Source organism: Scyliorhinus torazame, chromosome 4 (genome assembly GCF_047496885.1).
Source record: "Scyliorhinus torazame isolate Kashiwa2021f chromosome 4, sScyTor2.1, whole genome shotgun sequence".
NCBI lineage: Eukaryota > Metazoa > Chordata > Chondrichthyes > Carcharhiniformes > Scyliorhinidae > Scyliorhinus > Scyliorhinus torazame.
This window is the reverse complement of record NC_092710.1, coordinates 365,646,072-365,665,498: the sequence shown is the minus strand read 5'-3', so window position 1 is coordinate 365,665,498 and position 19,427 is coordinate 365,646,072. Positions and strand designations below refer to the sequence as shown.

The window sequence follows — 19,427 nt, the reverse complement described above, 5'->3', positions numbered from 1 at the left end:
TGAGGGATGATGGGGGGGTGCTGTGCAGTGTGGTGGGGAGGGAGGGTGAGGGATGATGGGGGGGGGCTGTGCGGTGTGGTGGGGAGGGAGGGTGAGGGACGATGGGGGGGGGCTGTGCGGTGTGGTGGGGAGGGAGGGTGAGGGATGATGGGGGGGGCTGTGCGGTGTGGTGGGGAGAGAGGGTGTGGGGTGATGGGGGGGCTGTGCGGTGTGGTGGGGAGTGAGGGTGTGGGATGATGGGGGGGGCTGTGCGGTGTGGTGGGGAGAGAGGGTGAGGGGTGATGGGGGGGGGGCTGCGCAGTGTGGTGGGGAGAGAGGGTGAGGGGTGATGGGGGGGGGCTGTGCAGTGTGGTGGGGAGGGAGGGTGAGGGGTGATGGGGGGGGCGGTGTGGTGGGGAGGGAGGGTGAGGGGTGATGGGGGGGGGCTGTGCGGTGTGGTGGGGAAGGAGGGTGAGGGATGATGGGGGGGGCTGTGCGGTGAGGTGGGGAGAGAGGGTGAGGGGTGATGGGGGGGGGCTGTGCAGTGTGGTGGGGAGAGAGGGTGAGGGGTGATGGGGGGGGGCTGTGCAGTGTGGTGGGGAGGGAGGGTGAGGGGTGATGGGGGGGGGCGGTGTGGTGGGGAGGGAGGGTGTGGGATGATGGGGGGGGCTGTGCGGTGTGGTGGGGAGGGAGGGTGAGGGGTGATGGAGGGTGCTGTGCGGTGTGGTGGGGAGGGAGGGTGAGGGATGATGGGGGGGGGTGCGGTGTGGTGGGGAGGGAGGGTGAGGGATGATGGGGGGGGCTGTGCAGTGTGGTGGGGAGGGAGGGTGAGGGATGATGGGGGGGGGGCTGTGCGGTGTGGTGGGGAGAGAGGGTGTGGGATGATGGGGGGGGCTGTGCGGTGTGGTGGGGAGAGAGGGTGAGTGATGATGGGGGGGGCTGTGCGGTGTGGTGGGGAGAGAGGGTGAGGGGTGATGGGGGGGGGCTGTTCAGTGTGGTGGGGAGGGAGGGTGAGGGATGATGGGGGGGGGGTGCGGTGTGGTGGGGAGGGAGGGTGAGGGGTGATGGGGGGGGCGGTGTGGTGGGGAGAGAGGTGATGGGGGGGGGTGCAGAGTGGTGGGGAGGGAGGGTGAGGGATGATGGGGGGGGGGTTGCGGTGTGGTGGGGATAGAGGGTGAGGGATGATGGGGGGGGCTGTGCGGTGTGGTGGGGAGGGAGGGTGAGGGATGATGGGGGGGCTGTGCGGTGTGGTGGGGAGGGAGGGTGAGGGGTGATGGGGGGCTGTGCAGTGTGGTGGGGAGGAGGGTGAGGGATGATGGGGGGGGCTGTGCGGTGTGGTATGGAGGGAGGGTGAGGGGTGATGGGGGGGGGCTGTGCAGTGTGGTGGGGAAGGAGGGTGAGGGGTTTTGGGGGGTGGCTGTGCGGTGTGGTGGGGAGGGAGGGTGAGGGCTGATGGGGGGGCTGTGCAGTGTGGTGGGGAGGGAGGGTGAGGGGTGATGGGGGGGCTCTGCGGTGTGGTGGGGAGGGAGGGTGAGGGATGATGGGGGGCTGTGCAGTGTGGTGGGGAGAGAGGGTGAGGGATGATGGGGGGGGGCTGTGCGGTGTGGTGGGGAGGGAGGGTGTGGGATGATGGGGGGGGGCTGTGCGGTGTGGTGGGGAGGGAGGGTGTGGGATGATGGGGGGGGGCTGTGCAGTGTGGTGGGGAGGGAGGTTGAGGGGTGATGGGGGGGCTGTGCGGTGTGGTGGGGTGGGAGGGTGAGGGGTGATGGGGGGGCTGTGCGGTGTGGTGGGGAGAGAGGGTGAGGGCTGATGGGGGGGGCTGTGCAGTGTGGTGGGGAGGGAGGGTGAGGGATGATGGGGGGGGGGCTCTGCGGTGTGGCGCGGAGGGAGGGGGAGGGCTGATGGGGGGGGCTGTGCGGTGTGGTGGGGAGAGAGGGTGAGGGATGATGGGGGGTGGGGGCTGCGCGGTGTGGTGGGGAGGGAGGGTGAGGGATGATGGGGGGGCTGTGCGGTGTGGTGGGGAGAGAGGGTGAGGGGTGATGGGGGGGGGCTGAGCGGTGTGGTGGGGAGGGAGGGTGATGGATGATGGGGGGTGGCTGTGCGGTGTGGTGGGGAGGGAGGGTGTGGGATGATGGGGGGGGGCTGTGCAGTGTGGTGGGGAGGGAGGGTGAGTGATGATGGGGGGGGGCTGTGCGGTGTGGCGCGGAGGGAGGGGGAGGGCTGATGGGGGGGGCTGTGCGGTGTGGTGGGGAGAGAGGGTGAGGGATGATGGGGGGGGCTGTGCCGTGCGGTGGGGAGGGAGGGGGAGGGCTGTTGGTGGGGGTCTGTGCGGTGTGGTGGGGAGAGAGGGTGAGGGCTGATGGGGGGGGCTGTGCGGTGTGGTGGGGAGAGAGGGTGAGGTCTGATGGGGGGGGCTGTGCGGTGTCGTGGGGAGAGAGGGTGAGGGGTGATGGGGGGGGCTGTGCGGTGTGGTGGGGAGAGAGGGTGTGGGATGATGGGGGGGGCTGTGCGGTGTGGTGGGGAGAGAGGGTGAGGTCTGATAGGGGGGGGCTGTGCAGTGTGGTGGGGATAGAGGGTGAGGGGTGATGGGGGGGCTGTGCGGTGTGGTGGGGAGGGAGGGTGAGGGATGATGGGGGCGGCTGTGCAGTGTGTTGGGGAGGGAGGGTGAGGGATGATGGGGGGGGGGCTGTGCAGTGTGGTGGGGAGAGAGGGTGTGGGATGATGGGGGGGGCTGTGTGGTGTGGTGGGGAGTGAGGGGGTGGGATGATGGGGGGGGCTGTGCAGTGTGGTGGGGAGGGAGGGTGAGGGATGATGGGGGGGGCTGTGCGGTGTGGTGGGGAAGGAGGGTGAGGGATGATGGGGGGGTGGCTGTGAAGTGTGGTGGGGAGGGAGGGTGAGGGATGATGGGGGGGCTGTGCAGTGTGGTGGGGAGGGAGGGTGAGGGATGATGGGGGGGGGCTGTGCGGTGTGGTGGGGAGGGAGGGTGAGGGATGATGGGGGGGGCTGTGCGGTGTGGTGGGGAGGGAGGGTGAGGGGTGATGGGGGGGGGCTGTGCGGTGTGGTGGGGAGGGAGGGTGAGGGGTGATGGGGGGGAGCTGTGCAGTGTGGTGGGGAAGGAGGGTGAGGGATGATGGGGGGGGGGGCTGTGCAGTGTGGTGGGGACAGAGGGTGTGGGGTGATGGGGGGGGCTGTGCGGTGTGGTGGGGAGAGAGGGTGAGTGATGAAGGGGGGGAGCTGTGCAGTGTGGTGGGGAAGGAGGGTGAGGGATGATGGGGGGGGGGCTGTGCAGTGTGGTGGGGAGGGAGGGTGAGGGATGATGGGGGGGGTGTGCGGTGTGGTGGGGAGGGAGGGTGAGGGGTGATGGGGGGGGCGGTGTGGTGGGGAGAGAGGTGATGGGGGGGTGCAGTGTGGTGGGGAGGGAGGGTGAGGGATGATGGGGGGGGGGTGCGGTGTGGTGGGGAGGGAGAGTGAGGGATGATGGGGGGGCAGTGCGGTGTGGTGGGGAGGGAGGGTGAGGGGTGATGGGGGGGGCTGTGCAGTGTTGTGGGGAGGGAGTGTGAGGGATGATGGGGGGGCTGTGCGGTGTGGTGGGGAAGGAGGGTGAGGGATGATGGGGGGGGCTGTGCGGTGTGGTGGGGAGGGAGGGTGAGGGGTGATGGGGGGTGCTGTGCAGTGTGGTGGGGAAGGAGGGTGAGGGGTGATTGGGGGGGGCTGTGCGGTGTGGTGGGGAGGGAGGGTGTGGGATGATGGGGGGGGCTGTGCGGTGTGGTGGGGAGGGAGGGTGTGGGATGATGGGGGGGGGGTGTGCAGTGTGGTGGGGAGGGAGGTTGAGGGGTGATGGGGGGGCTGTGCGGTGTGGTGGGGAGGGAGGGTGAGGGGTGATGGGGGGGGCTGTGCGGTGTGGTGGGGAGAGAGGGTGAGGGCTGATGGGGGGGGCTGTGCAGTGTGGTGGGGAGGGAGGGTGTGGGATGATGGGGGGGGCTGTGCAGTGTGGTGGGGAGGGAGGGTGAGGGATAATGGGGGGGGGGCTCTGCGGTGTGGCGCGGAGGGAGGGGGAGGGCTGATGGGGGGAGCTGTGCGGTGTGGTGGGGAGAGAGGGTGAGGGATGATGGGGGGTGGGGGCTGCGCGGTGTGGTGGGGAGGGAGGGTGAGGGGTGATGGGGGGGCTGTGCGGTGTGGTGGGGAGAGAGGGTGAGGGGTGATGGGGGGGGGGGCTGAGCGGTGTGGTGGGGAGGGAGGGTGAGGGATGATGGGGGGGGGCTGTGCGGTGTGGTGGGGAGGGAGGGTGTGGGATGATGGGGGGGGCTGTGCAGTGTGGTGGGGAGGGAGGGTGAGGGATGATGGGGGGGGGCTGTGCGGTGTGGCGCGGAGGGAGGGGGAGGGCTGATGGGGGGTGCTGTGCGGTGTGGTGGGGAGAGAGGGTGAGGGATGATGGGGGGGCTGTGCCGTGCGGTGGGGAGGGAGGGGGAGGGCTGTTGGGGGGGGTCTGTGCGGTGTGGTGGGGAGAGAGGGTGAGGGATGATGGGGGGTGCTGTGCGGTGTGGTGGGGAGGGAGGGTGAGGGATGATGTGGGGGCTGTGCCGTGCGGTGGGGAGGGAGGGGGAGGGCTGATGGGGGAGGTCTGTGCGGTGTGGTGGGGAGGGAGGGTGAGGGATGATGGGGGGGGGGGGCTGTGCAGTGTGGTGGGGAGGGAGGGTGAGGGCTGATGGGGGGGGGCTGTGCGGTGTGGTGGGGAGGGAGGGTGAGGGCTGATGGGGGGGGCTGTGCGGTGTGGTGGGGAGGGAGGGTGAGGGATGATGGGGGGGGCTGTGCGGTGTGGTGGGGAAGGAGGGTGAGGGATGATGGGGGGGGCTGTGCCGTGCGGTGGGGAGGGAGGGTGAGGGATGATGGGGGGGGCTGTGCGGTGTGGTGGGGAGGGAGGGTGAGGGATGATGGGGGGGGCTGTGCGGTGTGGTGGGGAGAGAGGGTGAGGGCTGATGGGGGGGGCTGTGCGGTGTGGTGGGGAGAGAGGGTGAGGGATGATGGGGGGTGGGCTGTGCAGTGTGTTGGGGAGAGAGGGTGAGGGGTGATGGGGGGGGGGGCTGTGCGGTGTGGTGGGGAGGGAGGGTGAGGGATGATGGGGGGGGCTGTGCGGTGTGGTGGGGAGGGAGGGTGTGGGATGATGGGGGGGGCTGTGCGGTGTGGTGGGGAGGGAGGGTGTGGGATGATGGGGGGGGGGCTGTGCAGTGTGGTGGGGAGGGAGGGTGAGGGGTGATGGGGGGGGCTGTGCAGTGTGGTGGGGAGGGAGGGTGTGGGATGATGGGGGGGGCTGTGCAGTGTGGTGGGGAGGGAGGGTGAGGGATGATGGGGGGGGGGCTCTGCGGTGTGGCGCGGAGGGAGGGGGAGGGCTGATGGGGGGGGCTGTGCGGTGTGGTGGGGAGAGAGGGTGAGGGATGATGGGGGGGGCTGTGCGGTGTGGTGGGGAGGGAGGGTGAGGGGTGATGGGGGGGCTTTGCGGTGTGGTGGGGAGAGAGGGTGAGGGGTGATGGGGGGGGGCTGTGCGGTGTGGTGGGGAGGGAGGGTGAGGGGTGATGGGGGGGCTGTGCGGTGTGGTGGGGAGGGAGGGGGAGGGCTGATGGGGGGGGCTGTGCGGTGTGGTGGGGAGGGAGGGTGTGGGATGATGGGGGGGGGCTGTGCGGTGTGGTGGGGAGGGAGGGTGAGGGGTGATGGGGGGGCTGTGCGGTGTGGTGGGGAGGGAGGGTGTGGGATGATGGGGGGGGCTGTGCAGTGTCGTGGGGAGGGAGGGTGAGGGATGATGGGGGGGGGCTGTGCGGTGTGGCGCGGAGGGAGGGGGAGGGCTGATGGGGGGGGCTGTGCGGTGTGGTGGAGAGAGAGGGTGAGGGATGATGGGGGGGGCTGTGCGGTGTGGTGGGGAGGGAGGGGGAGGGCTGATGGGGGGGGGTCTGTGTGGTGTGGTGGGGAGAGAGGGTGAGGGATGATGGGGGGGGCTGTGCGGTGTGGTGGGGAGGGAGGGTGAGGGATGATGTGGGGGCTGTGCCGTGCGGTGGGGAGGGAGGGGAGGGCTGATGGGGGGGGCTCTGTGCGGTGTAGTGGGGAGGGAGGGTGAGGGATGATTGGGGGGGGGGCTGTGCAGTGTGGTGGGGAGGGAGGGTGAGGGCTGATGGGGGGGGGCCGTGTGGTGTGGTGGGGAGGGAGGGTGAGGGGTGATGGGGGGGGGCTGTGCGGTGTGGTGGGGAGGGAGTGTGAGGGATGATGGGGGGGCTGTGCGGTGTGGTGGGGAGGGAGGGTGAGGGATGATGGGGGGGGGGGCTGTGCGGTTTGGTGGGGAGAGAGGGTGAGGGGTGATGGGGGGGGCTGTGCAGTGTGGTGGGGAGGGAGGGTGAGGGGTGATGGGGGGGGCGGTTGTGCTGTGTGGTGGGGAGAGAGGGTGAGGGGTGATGGGGGGGGCTGTGCGGTGTGGTGGGGAGAGAGGTTGAGGGATGATGGGGGGGGCTGTGCAGTGTGGTGAGGAGGGAGGGTGAGGGATGATGGGGGGGGCTGCGTGGTGTGGTGGGGAGAGAGGGTGAGGGATGATGGGGGGGGGCTGTGCAGTGTGGTGGTGAGGGAGGGTGTGGGATGATGGGGGGGCTGTGCGGTGTGGTGGGGAGGGAGGGTGAGGGATGATGGGGGGGGCTGTGCGGTGTGGTGGGGAGGGAGGGTGAGGGATGATGGGGGGGGCTGTGCGGTGTGGTGGGGAGAGAGGGTGAGGGGTGATGGGGGGGGGTGCGGTGTGGTGGGGAGGGAGGGTGAGGGTGATGGGGGGGGGCTCTGCGGTGTGGTGGGGAGGGAGGGTGAGGGTGATGGGGGGGCTGTGCGGTGTGGTGGGGAGGGAGGGTGTGGGGTGATGGGGGGGCTGTGCGGTGTGGTGGGGAGAGAGGGTGAGGGCTGATGGGGGGGGGTGCTGTGCAGTGTGGTGGGGAGGGAGGGTGAGGGCTGATGGGGGGGGGCTGTGCGGTGTGGTGGGGAGAGAGGGTGAGGGATGATGGGGGGGCTGTGCGGTGTGGTGGGGAGGGAGGGTGAGGGGTGATGGGGGGGCTGTGCGGTGTGGTGGGGAGAGAGGTTGAGGGCTGATGGGGGGGGCTGTGCAGTGTGGTGGGGAGGGAGGGTGTGGGATGATGGGGGGGGCTGTGCAGTGTGGTGGTGAGGGAGGGTGTGGGATGATGGGGGGGCTGTGCAGTGTGGTGGGGAGGGAGGGTGTGGGATGATGGGGGGGGCTGTGCGGTGTGGTGGGGCGGGAGGGTGTGGGATGATGGGGGGGTGCTGTGCAGTGTGGTGGGGACAGAGGGTGAGTGGTGATGGGGGGGGGGCTGTGCAGTGTGGTGGGGAGAGAGGGTGAGGGGTGAGGGGGGGCTGTGCGGTGTGTTGGGGAGGGAGGGTGAGGGGTAATGGGGGGGGGCTGTGCAGTGTGGTGGGGAGAGAGGGTGAGGGGTGATGGGGGGGGCTGTGCAGTGTGGTGGGGAGGGAGGGTGTGGGATGATGGGGGGCTGTGCGGTGTGGTGGGGAGGGAGGGTGTGGGATGATGGAGGGGCTGTGCGGTGTGGTGGGGCCGGAGGATGAGGGATGATGGGGGGGGGGGCTGTGCGGTGTGTTGGGGAGGGAGGGTGAGGGGTGATGGGGGGGGGGCTGTGCAGAGTGGTGGGGAGAGAGGGTTTGGGATGATGGGGGGGGGGCTGTGCGGTGTGGTGGGGAGGGAGGGTGAGGGGTGATGGGGGGGGGCTGTGCAATGTGGTGGGGAGGGAGGGTGAGGGGTGATGGGGGGGGCTGTGCGGTGTGTCGCGGAGGAAGGGGGAGGGCTGATGGGGGGGGGCTGTGCGGTGTGGTGGGGAGGGAGGGTGTGGGATGATGGGGGGGGGCTGTGCGGAGTGGCGCGGAGGGAGGGGGAGGGCTGATGGGGGGGGGCTGTGCGGTGTGGTGGGGCAGGAGGGTGAGGGATGATGGGGGGGGCTGTGCGGTGTGGTGGGGAGAGAGGGTGGGGGATGATGGGGGGGGCTGTGCAGTGTGGTGGGGAGGGAGGGTGTGGGATGATGGGGGGGGGCTGTGCGGTGTGGTGGGGAGGGAGGGTGTGGGATGATGGGGGGGGCTGTGCAGTGTGGTGGTGAGGGAGGGTGTGGGATGATGGGGGGTGCTGTGCGGTGTGGTGGGGAGGGAGGGTGAGGGATGATGGGGGGGGGCTGTGCGGTGTGGTGGGGCGGGAGGGTGAGGGATGATGGGGGGGTCTGTGCAGTGTGGTGGGGACAGAGGGTGAGTGGTGATGGGGGGGGGGCTGTGCAGTGTGGTGGGGAGAGAGGGTGAGGGGTGATGGGGGGGGCTGTGCGGTGTGTTGGGGAGGGAGGGTGAGGGGTAATGGGGGGGGGCTGTGCAGTGTGGTGGGGAGAGAGGGTGAGGGGTGATGGGGGGGGGCTGTGCAGTGTGGTGGGGAGGGAGGGTGTGGGATGATGGGGGGGCTGTGCGGTGTGGTGGGGAGGGAGGGTGTGGGATGATGGAGGGGCTGTGCGGTGTGGTGGGGCCGGAGGATGAGGGATGATGGGGGGGGCTGTGCGGTGTGGTGGGGAGGGAGGGTGAGGGGTGATGGGGGGGGGCTGTGCGGTGTGGTGGGGTGGGAGGGTGAGGGGTGATGGGGGTGGGGGCTGTGCAGTGTGGTGGGGAGAGAGGGTGTGGGATGATGGGGGGGGGCTGTGCGGTGTGGTGGGGAGGGAGGGTGAGGTGTGATGGGGGGGGCTGTGCAATGTGGTGGGGAGGGAGGGTGAGGGGTGATGGGGGGGCTGTGCGGTGTGTCGCGGAGGCAGGGGGAGGGCTGATGGGGGGGGGCTGTGCGGTGTGGTGGGGAGGGAGGGTGTGGGATGATGGGGGGGGGGGGCTGTGCGGTGTGGTGGGGCAGGAGGGTGAGGGATGATGGGGGGGGCTGTGCGGTGTGGTGGGGAGAGAGGGTGGGGGATGATGGGGGGGGGCTGTGCGGTGTGGTCCGGAGAGAGGGTGTGGGATGATGGGGGGGGGCTGTGCAGTGTGGTGGGGAGGAAGGGTGTGGGATGATGGGGGGGGGCTGTGCGGTGTGGTGGGGCGGGAGGGTGTGGGATGATGGGGGGGCTGTGCGGTGTGGTGGGGAGAGAGGGTGAGGGCTGATGGGGGGGGCTGTGCCGTGTGGTGGGGAGGGAGGGTGAGGGATGATGGGGGGGGCTGTGCGGTGTGGTGGGGAAGGAGGGTGAGGGATGATGGGGGGGGCTGTGCCGTGCGGTGGGGAGGGAGGGTGAGGGATGATGGGGGGGGCTGTGCGGTGTGGTGGGGAGCGAGGGTGAGGGATGATGGGGGGGGCTGTGCGGTGTGGTGGGGAGAGAGGGTGAGGGCTGATGGGGGGGGCTGTGCGGTGTGGTGGGGAGAGAGGGTGAGGGATGATGGGGGGTGGGCTGTGCAGTGTGGTGGGGAGAGAGGGTGAGGGGTGATGGGGGGGGCTGTGCGGTGTGGTGGGGAGGGAGGGTGAGGGATGATGGGGGGGGCTGTGCGGTGTGGTGGGGAGGGAGGGTGTGGGATGATGGGGGGGGGCTGTGCGGTGTGGTGGGGAGGGAGGGTGTGGGATGATGGGGGGGGCTGTGCAGTGTGGTGGGGAGGGAGGGTGAGGGGTGATGGGGGGGGGCTGTGCAGTGTGGTGGGGAGGGAGGGTGTGGGATGATGGGGGGGGCTGTGCAGTGTGGTGGGGAGGGAGGGTGAGGGATGATGGGGGGGGGGCTCTGCGGTGTGGCGCGGAGGGAGGGGGAGGGCTGATGGGGGGGGCTGTGCGGTGTGGTGGGGAGAGAGGGTGAGGGATGATGGGGGGGGGCTGTGCGGTGTGGTGGGGAGGGAGGGTGAGGGGTGATGGGGGGGCTGTGCGGTGTGGTGGGTAGAGAGGGTGAGGGGTGATGGGGGGGGGCTGTGCGGTGTGGTGGGGAGGGAGGGTGAGGGGTGATGGGGGGCTGTGCGGTGTGGTGGAGAGGGAGGGTGAGGGGTGATGGGGGGGGGCTGTGCGGTGTGGTGGGGAGGGAGGGTGTGGGATGATGGGGGGGGCTGTGCAGTGTGGTGGGGAGGGAGGGTGAGGGATGATGGGGGGGCGCTGTGCGGTGTGGCGCGGAGGGAGGGGGAGGGCTGATGGGGGGGGCTGTGCGGTGTGGTGGAGAGAGAGGGTGAGGGATGATGGGGGGGGCTGTGCGGTGTGGTGGGGAGAGAGGGTGAGGGATGATGGGGGGGGCTGTGCGGTGTGGTGGGGAGGGAGGGTGAGGGATGATGTGGGGGCTGTGCCGTGCGGTGGGGAGGGAGGGGGAGGGCTGATGGGGGGGCTCTGTGCGGTGTGGTGGGGAGGGAGGGTGAGGGATGATTGGGGGGGGGGGGCTGTGCAGTGTGGTGGGGAGGGAGGGTGAGGGCTGATGGGGGGGGGGCTGTGTGGTGTGGTGGGGAGGGAGGGTGAGGGCTGATGGGGGGGGGCTGTGCGGTGTGGTGGGGAGGGAGTGTGAGGGATGATGGGGGGCTGTGCGGTGTGGTGGGGAGGGAGGGTGAGGGATGATGGGGGGGGCTGTGCGGTTTGGTGGGGAGAGAGGGTGAGGGGTGATGGGGGGGGCTGTGCAGTGTGGTGGGTAGGGAGGGTGAGGGGTGATGGGGGGGGGGGGCTGTGCTGTGTGGTGGGGAGAGAGGGTGAGGGGTGATGGGGGGGGCTGTGCGGTGTGGTGGGGCGGGAGGGTGAGGGATGATGGGGGGGGCTGCGCGGTGTGGTGGGGAGAGAGGGTGAGGGATGATGGGGGGGGGCTGTGCAGTGTGGTGGTGAGGGAGGGTGTGGGATGATGGGGGGGGCTGTGCGGTGTGATGGGGAGGGAGGGTGAGGGATGATGGGGGGGGGGGCTGTGCGGTGTGGTGGGGAGGGAGGGTGAGGGATGATGGGGGGGGCTGTGCGGTGTGGTGGGGAGAGAGGGTGAGGGGTGATGGGGGGGGGTGCGGTGTGGTGGGGAGGGAGGGTGAGGGTGATGGGGGGGGCTGTGCGGTGTGGTGGGGAGGGAGTGTGAGGGTGATGGGGGGGCTGTGCGGTGTGGTGGGGAGGGAGGGTGTGGGGTGATGGGGGGGCTGTGCGGTGTGGTGGGGAGAGAGGATGAGGGCTGATGGGGGGGGGTGCTGTGCAGTGTGGTGGGGAGGGAGGGTGAGGGCTGATGGGGGGGGGCTGTGCGGTGTGGTGGGGAGAGAGGGTGAGGGATGATGGGGGGGCTGTGCGGTGTGGTGGGGAGGGAGGGTGAGGGCTGATGGGGGGGGCTGTGCGGTGTGCTGGGGAGAGAGGGTGAGGGATGATGGGGGGGGCTGTGCAGTGTGGTGGGGAGGGAGGGTGTGGGATGATGGGGGGGGCTGTGCAGTGTGGTGGTGAGGGAGGGTGAGGGATGATGGGGGGGGCTGTGCAGTGTGGTGGGGAGGGAGGGTGTGGGATGATGGGGGGGGGCTGTGCGGTGTGGTGGGGAGAGAGGTTGAGGGCTGATGGGGGGGGCTGTGCAGTGTGGTGGGGAGGGAGGGTGTGGGATGATGGGGGGGGCTGTGCAGTGTGGTGGTGAGGGAGGGTGTGGGATGATGGGGGGGCTGTGCAGTGTGGTGGGGAGGGAGGGTGTGGGATGATGGGGGGGGGCTGTGCGGTGTGGTGGGGCGGGAGGGTGTGGGATGATGGGGGGGGGCTGTGCAGTGTGGTGGGGACAGAGGGTGAGTGGTGATGGCGGGGGGGCTGTGCAGTGTGGTGGGGAGAGAGGGTGAGGGGTGAGGGGGGGGGCTGTGCGGTGTGTTGGGGAGGGAGGGTGAGGGGTAATGGGGGGGGGCTGTGCAGTGTGGTGGGGAGAGAGGGTGAGGGGTGATGGGGGGGGCTGTGCAGTGTGGTGGGGAGGGAGGGTGTGGGATGATGGGGGGGCTGTGCGGTGTGGTGGGGAGGGAGGGTGTGGGATGATGGAGGGGCTGTGCGGTGTGGTGGGGCCGGAGGATGAGGGATGATGGGGGGGGGGGGCTGTGCGGTGTGGTGGGGAGGGAGGGTGAGGGGTGATGGGGGGGCTGTGCGGTGTGTCGCGGAGGAAGGGGGAGGGCTGATGGGGGGGGGGCTGTGCGGTGTGGTGGGGAGGGAGGGTGTGGGATGATGGGGGGGGGGCTGTGCGGTGTGGTCCGGAGAGAGGGTGTGGGATGATGGGGGGGGGCTGTGCAGTGTGGTGGGGAGGGAGGGTGTGGGATGATGGGGGGGGCTGTGCGGTGTGGTGGGGAGGGAGGGTGTGGGATGATGGGGGGGGCTATGCAGTGTGGTGGTGAGGGAGGGTGTGGGATGATGGGGGGGGGCTGTGCGGTGTGGTGGGGAGGGAGGGTGGGGGATGATGGGGGGGGGGCTGTGCGGTGTGGTCCGGAGAGAGGGTGTGGGATGATGGGGGGGGGCTGTGCAGTGTGGTGGGGAGGGAGGGTGTGGGATGATGGGGGGGGGCTGTGCGGTGTGGTGGGGAGGGAGGGTGTGATATGATGGGGGGGGCTGTGCAGTGTGGTGGTGAGGGAGGGTGTGGGATGATGGGGGGGGCTGTGCGGTGTGGTGGGGAGGGAGGGTGAGGGATGATGGGGGGGGGGCTGTGCGGTGTGGTGGGGCGGGAGGGTGAGGGATGATGGGGGGGTCTGTGCGGTGTGGTGGGGAGAGAGGGTGAGTGGTGATGGGGGGGGGGCTGTGCAGTGTGGTGGGGAGGGAGGGTGTGGGATGATGGGGGGGGCTGTGCGGTGTGGTGGGGAGGGAGGGTGAGGGATGATGGGGGGGGCTGTGCGGTGTGGTGGGGAGGGAGGGTGAGTGGTGATGGGGGGGGGGCTGTGCAGTGTGGTGGGGAGAGAGGGTGAGGGGTGATGGGGGGGGCTGTGCGGTGTGTTGGTGAGGGAGGGTGAGGGGTAATGGGGGGGGGCTGTGCAGTGTGGTGGGGAGAGAGGGTGAGGGGTGATGGGGGGGGGCTGTGCAGTGTGGTGGGGAGGGAGGGTGTGGGATGATGGGGGGGGCTGTGCGGTGTGGTGGGGAGGGAGGGTGAGGGATGATGGGGGGGGCTGTGCGGTGTGGTGGGGAGGGAGGGTGAGGGGTGATGGGGGGGGGCTGTGCAGTGTGGTGGGGAGGGAGGGTGTGGGATGATGGGCGGGCTGTGCGGTGTGGTGGGGAGGGAGGGTGTGGGATGATGGAGGGGCTGTGCGGTGTGGTGGGGCCGGAGGATGAGGGATGATGGGGGGGGCTGTGCGGTGTGGTGGGGAGGGAGGGTGAGGGGTGATGGGGGGGGGCTGTGCGGTGTGGTGGGGAGGGAGGGTGAGGTGTGATGGGGGGGGGGCTGTGCAATGTGGTGGGGAGGGAGGGTGAGGGGTGATGGGGGGGGCTGTGCGGTGTGTCGCGGAGGAAGGGGAGGGCTGATGGGGGGGGGCTGTGCGGTGTGGTGGGGAGGGAGGGTGTGGGATGATGGGGGGGGGGCTGTGCGGTGTGGTGGGGCAGGAGGGTGAGGGATGATGGGGGGGCTGTGCGGTGTGGTGGGGAGAGAGGGTGGGGGATGATGGGGGGGGGCTGTGCGGTGTGGTCCGGAGAGAGGGTGTGGGATGATGGGGGGGGGCTGTGCAGTGTGGTGGGGAGGAAGGGTGTGGGATGATGGGGGGGGGGCTGTGCGGTGTGGTGGGGCGGGAGGGTGTGGGATGATTGGGGGGGGTGCAGTGTGGTGGGGATAAGGGTGAGGGATGATGGAGGGGGGGGTGCAGTGTGGTGGGGAGGGAGGGTGAGGGATGATGGGGGGGGGCTGTGCGGTGTGGTGGGGAGGGAGGGTGAGGGATGATGGGGGGGTGCTGTGCGGTGTGGTGGGGAGAGAGGGTGAGGGATGATGGGGGGGCTGTGCGGTGTGGTGGGGAGGGAGGGTGAGGGGTGATGGGGGGGGCTGTGCAGTGTGGTGGGGACGGAGGGTGTGGGATGATGGGGGGGGCTGTGCGGTGTGGTGGGGAGGGAGGGTGAGGGCCTATGGGGGGGGGAGCTGTGCAGTGTGGTGGGGAGGGAGGGTGAGGGATGATGGGGGGGCTGTGCGGTGTGGCGGGGAGACAGGGTGAGGGGGGATGATGGAGGGGGGCTGTGCAGTGTGGTGGGGAGAGAGGGTGTGTGATGATGGGGGGGGCTGTGCAGTGTGGTGGGGAGGGAGTGTGAGGGATGATGGGGGGGGGCTGTGCGGTGTGGTGGGGAGAGAGGTTGAGGGATGATGGGGGGGGCTGTGCAGTGTGGTGGGGAGGGAGGGTGAGGGCTGATGGGGGGGAGCTGTGCAGTGTGGTGGGGAGGGAGGGTGAGGGGTGATGGGGGGGTGGGCTGTGCGGTGTTGTGGAGAGGGAGGGTGAGGGCTGATGGGGGGGGGCTGTGCAGTGTGGTGGGGAGTGAGGGTGTGGGATGATGGGGGGGCTGTGCGGTGTGGTGGGGAGAGAGGGTGTGGGATGATGGGGGGGGCTTGCGGTGGGGAGGGAGGGTGAGGGATGATGGGGGAGGGCTGTGCGGTGGGGAGGGAGGGTGAGGGATGATGGGGGGGGGCTGTGCGGTGTGGTGGGGCAGGAGGGTGAGGGATGATGGGGGGGGCTGTGCGGTGTGGTGGGGAGAGAGGGTGAGGGATGATGGGGAGCTGTGCAGTGTGGTGGGGAGGGAGGGTGAGGGATGATGAGGGGGCTGTGCGGTGTGGTGGGGAGAGAGGGTGAGGGATGATGGGGGGGGGCTGTGCAGTGTGGTGGGGAGGGAGGGTGTGGGATGATGGGGGGGTGCTGTGCGGTGTGGTGGGGAGGGAGGGTGTGGGATGATGGGGGGGTGCTGTGCGGTGTGGTGGGGAGGGAGGGTGAGGGCTGATTGGAGGGGGGGCTGTGCAGTGTGGTGGGGAGTGAGGGTGTGGGATGATGGGGGGGGCTGTGCGGTGGGGAGGGAGGGTGAAGGCTGATGGGGGGGGGGGCTGTGGATGGGCTCAGTTGGTCACTACAATCTCGGCCCAGGTGTGGTGGGCCTCACCAATGGGGCAAACGCTCCGATGTGACTCCCGGGGAGAGAGAATCCCGGGAGTGCAGAGCAAAGGGGTCATTCCCATCCATTCCCATTTATTTATGCTCCCGCTGGCGTGCGACATGGAACCCGTTCCCGCCGTCACTGAGGGGTCAGAGCATCGCGTTCCCGTTGTCACCAATCCCAATGTTACCCCAATTCTCCGTCCCATTGGGGAACACATCCCGGATATCCCGGGCCGCAGAATCCAGCCCTCCCAGTCACAGAATCATCCCTCCACCACCCTCAGCTTCCTGCCTCTCAGCCAATTGTGGGTCCAATGTGTCTCTTTGCCTTGGGTGCCATGGGCCCTGACTGGATCAGTCTGCCACGAGGGACCCTATCAAAAGCCTGGCTAAAGCCCATATCGACCACTCCAAATGCATTCCCCTCATCAACACTCCTGCTCACCGCCTCAAATAATTCAACTGTGTTTGTCAAGAAAGACCTTCCACGCTGACTATTCCTGATTAATCCGTGTCTAAAGTACAGATAGATTCTGCTCCTCAGAATACTTTCCTGATCCCAGCCTTGAATTTAGAAATCATTAACTGTGTGAGTGCCGGGTCCCGGGATGTGTGAACCGCCCGGGGCAGATATTTCACTGTTTATTCCAGTTCACACACTCAGCATTGACAACCCTCCCTGCCTGAGTCAGACAGATGTTTGACAGTAAAGAGAGCAAAGGGGACTCGACCCAATAACACAGACATTAAATAATTTCCACTGGTACGAACATTACACAATGCAGTAAACTCTGAAGGGCAGCACGGTAACACAGTGGTTAGCATAGTTGCTTCACAGCGCCAGGGTCCCAGGTTCGATTCCCGACTTGGCGCACTGTCTGTACGTTCTCCCTGTGTCTGCGTGGGTTTCCTCCGGGCGCTCCGGTTTCCTCCCACAAGTCCCGAAAAACGTGCCATTGGGTGAATTGGACATTCTGAATTTTTCCTCTGTTACCCGAACAGGTGCCGGAATGTGGCGACTAGGGGCTTTTCACAGCAACTACATTGCAGTGTTAATGTCAGCCTACCTGTGACACTAATAAAGATTATTCTCGTTCTAATTATCCTTACCTTTTCCTGAATGAATACTGCGGGTTTCAGGCAGTCATTTTCTCCACAGACCCCGATCACCTCGTCTACCGCATCCTGTGCAGCGAGTTGGTTCCAGAAGAGGACAGACACGGTTAAGAAGATTCTCAGCATCTTGGTGTCGGTACAGGTCACTGGTGAATTCACTGAATGACCCTCAGCACCTTCAGCTCGATCTGCAGTTTGAGCAGAGAGCTCAGGGATTTTTATACAGTTTTAAGGGGCTGATTTTGAATAAAGTTTAGCTACGGGAACATCAGATGTTGAAGAACCGCCCAGCTTATTAACTATGGAAATGTTTTTTGGTGTTTTGATCACAGCCTGGAATTTAGAAACCATTTAGAAATATTTAGGTATCACAGTGGTTAACACTGTTGCTTCACTGCTCCAGGGTCCCTGGTTTGATTCCCGGCTTGGGTCACTGTCTGTGTGGAGTCTGCACGTTCTCCCCATGTCTGCGTGGGTTTCCTCCGGGTGCTCCGGTTTCCTCCCACAAGTCCCGAAAGACATGCTGTTGGTGAATTGTCCATTCTGAATTCTCCCTCAGTGTACCCGAACAGGCGCCGTAATGTGGCGACAAGGACTTTTCACAGTAAATTCATTGCAGTGTTAATGTAAGCCTGCTTGTAACAATAATAAAGATTATTATTGTCTCTGTGATGCCGTTTACCGGGAAATGTGAACCGCCCGGGGCAGATATTTCACTATTGATTCCAGTTCACACACTCAGCATTGACCCCCCTGCCTGAGTAGACAGGAAATGTGAACCGCCCGGGGCAGATATTTCACTATTGATTCTAGTTCACACACTCAGCATTGACCCCCCCTGCCTGAGTTAGACAGGAAATGTGAACCGCCCGGGGCAGATATTTCACTATTGATTCCAGTTCACACACTCAGCATTGACCCCCCTGCCTGAGTTAGACTGGAAATGTGAACCGCCCGGGGCAGATATTTCACTATTGATTCCAGTTCACACACTCAGCATTGACCCCCCCTGCCTGAGTTAGACAGGAAATGTGAACCGCCCGGGGCAGATATTTCACTATTGATTCCAGATCACACACTCAGCATTGACCTCCCTGCATGAGTTAGACAGGAAATGTGAACCGCCCGGGGCAGATATTTCACTCTTGATTCCAGTTCACACACTCAGCATTGACCCCCCTGCCTGAGTTAGACAGGAAATGTGAACCGCCCGGGGCAGATATTTCACTCTTGATTCCAGTTCACACACTCAGCATTGACCCCCCTGCCTGAGTTAGACAGGAAATGTGAACCGCCCGGGGCAGATATTTCACTATTGAATCCAGTTCACACACTCAGCATTGTCCCCGCTGCCTGAGTTAGACAGGAAATGTGAACCGCCCGGGGCAGATATTTCACTATTGAATCCAGTTCACACACTCAGCATTGTCCCCGCTGCCTGAGTTAGACAGGAAATGTGAATCGCCCGGGGTAGATATTTCACTCTTGATTCCAGTTCACACACTCAGCATTGACCCCCATGCCTGAGTTAGACAGGAAATGTGAACCGCCCGGGGCAGATATTTCACTATTGATTCCAGTTCACACACTCAGCATTGACCCCTCTGCCTGAGTTAGACAGGAAATGTGAACCGCCCGGGGCAGATATTTCACTATTGATTCTAGTTCACACACTCAGCATTGACCCCCCCTGCCTGAGTTAGACAGGAAATGTGAACCGCCCGGGGCAGATATTTCACTATTGATTCCAGATCACACACTCAGCATTGACCCCCCTGCCTGAGTTAGACAGGAAATGTGAATCGCCCGGGGTAGATATTTCACTATTGATTCTAGTTCACACACTCAGCATTGACCCCCCCTGCCTGAGTTAGACAGGAAATGTGAACCGCCCGGGGCAGATATTTCACTATTGATTCCAGTTCACACACTCAGCATTGACCCCCCATGCCTGAGTTAGACAGGAAATGTGAACCGCCCGGGGCAGATATTTCACTATTGATTCCAGTTCACACACTCAGCATTGGTCCCCCTGCCTGAGTTAGACAGGAAATGTGAACCGCCCGGGGCAGATATTTCACTATTGATTCCAGTTCACACAATCAGCATTGATCACGCTGCCTGAGTGAGACAAGAAATGTGAACCGCCCGGGGCAGATATTTCACTATTGATTCCAGTTCACACACTCAGCATTGACGCCCCTGCCTGAGTTAGACAGGAAATGTGAACCGCCCGGGGCAGATATTTCACTATTGATTCCAGTTCACACACTCAGCATTGATCCCCCTGCCTGAGTTAGACAGGAAATGTGAACCGCCCGGGGCAGATATTTCACTATTGATTCCAGTTCACACACTCAGCATTGATCACCCTGCCTGAGTGAGACAAGAAATGTGAACCGCCCGGGGCAGATATTTCACTATTGATTCCAGTTCACACACTCAGCATTGACCACCCTGCCTGAGTTAGACAGGAAATGTGAACCGCCCGGGGCAGATATTTCACTATTGATTCCAGTTCACACACTCAGCATTGACCCCCCCTGCCTGAGTTAGACAGGAAATGTGAACCGCCCGGGGCAGATATTTCACTCTTGATTCCAGTTCACACACTCAGCATTGATCCCCCTGCCTGAGTTAGACAGGAAATGTGAACCGCCCGGGGCAGATATTTCACTATTGATTCCAGTTCACACACTCAGCATTGACCCCCCTGCCTGAGTTAGACAGGAAATGTGAACCGCCCGAGACAGATATTTCACAATTGATTCCAGTTCACACACTCAGCATTGACCCCCCTGCCTGAGTTAGACAGGAAATGTGAACCGCCCGGGGCAGATATTTCACTATTGATTCCAGTTCACACACTCAGCATTGACCCCCGTGCCTGAGCTCGACAGGAAATGTGAACCGCCCGGGGCAGATATTTCACTATTGATTCCAGTTCACACACTCAGCATTGACCCCCCTGCCTGAGTTAGACAGGAAATGTGAACCGCCCGAGGCAGATATTTCACTATTGATTCCAGTTCACACACTCAGCATTGACCCCCCTGCCTGAGTCAGACAGGAAATGTGAACCGCCCGGGCAGATATTTCACTATTGATTCCAGTTCACACACTCAGCATTGATCCCCCTGCCTGAGTTAGACAGGAAATGTGAAACACCCGGGGCAGATATTTCACTATTGATTCCAGTTCACACACTCAGCATTGACCCCCTTGCCTGAGTTAGACAGGAAATGTGAACCGCCCGGGGCAGATATTTCACTATTGATTCCAGTTCACACATCAGCATTGAC

The 19,427-nt window shown here is 65.7% G+C and overlaps 1 protein-coding gene across 1 annotated transcript in view; it reads right to left on the bottom strand.

Annotated features, from left to right (window-relative positions):
* Positions 1 to 16,251, bottom strand: part of LOC140411529 (uncharacterized) — a 34,166-nt gene extending 17,915 nt beyond the window's left edge. The window contains exon 1 of the mRNA XM_072500616.1: positions 16,120 to 16,251. Within this exon, the coding sequence (XP_072356717.1) occupies positions 16,120 to 16,251 (132 nt within the window). The remainder of the gene's footprint in view (positions 1 to 16,119) is intronic.
* Between the last annotated feature and the right edge of the window lie 3,176 nt (positions 16,252 to 19,427).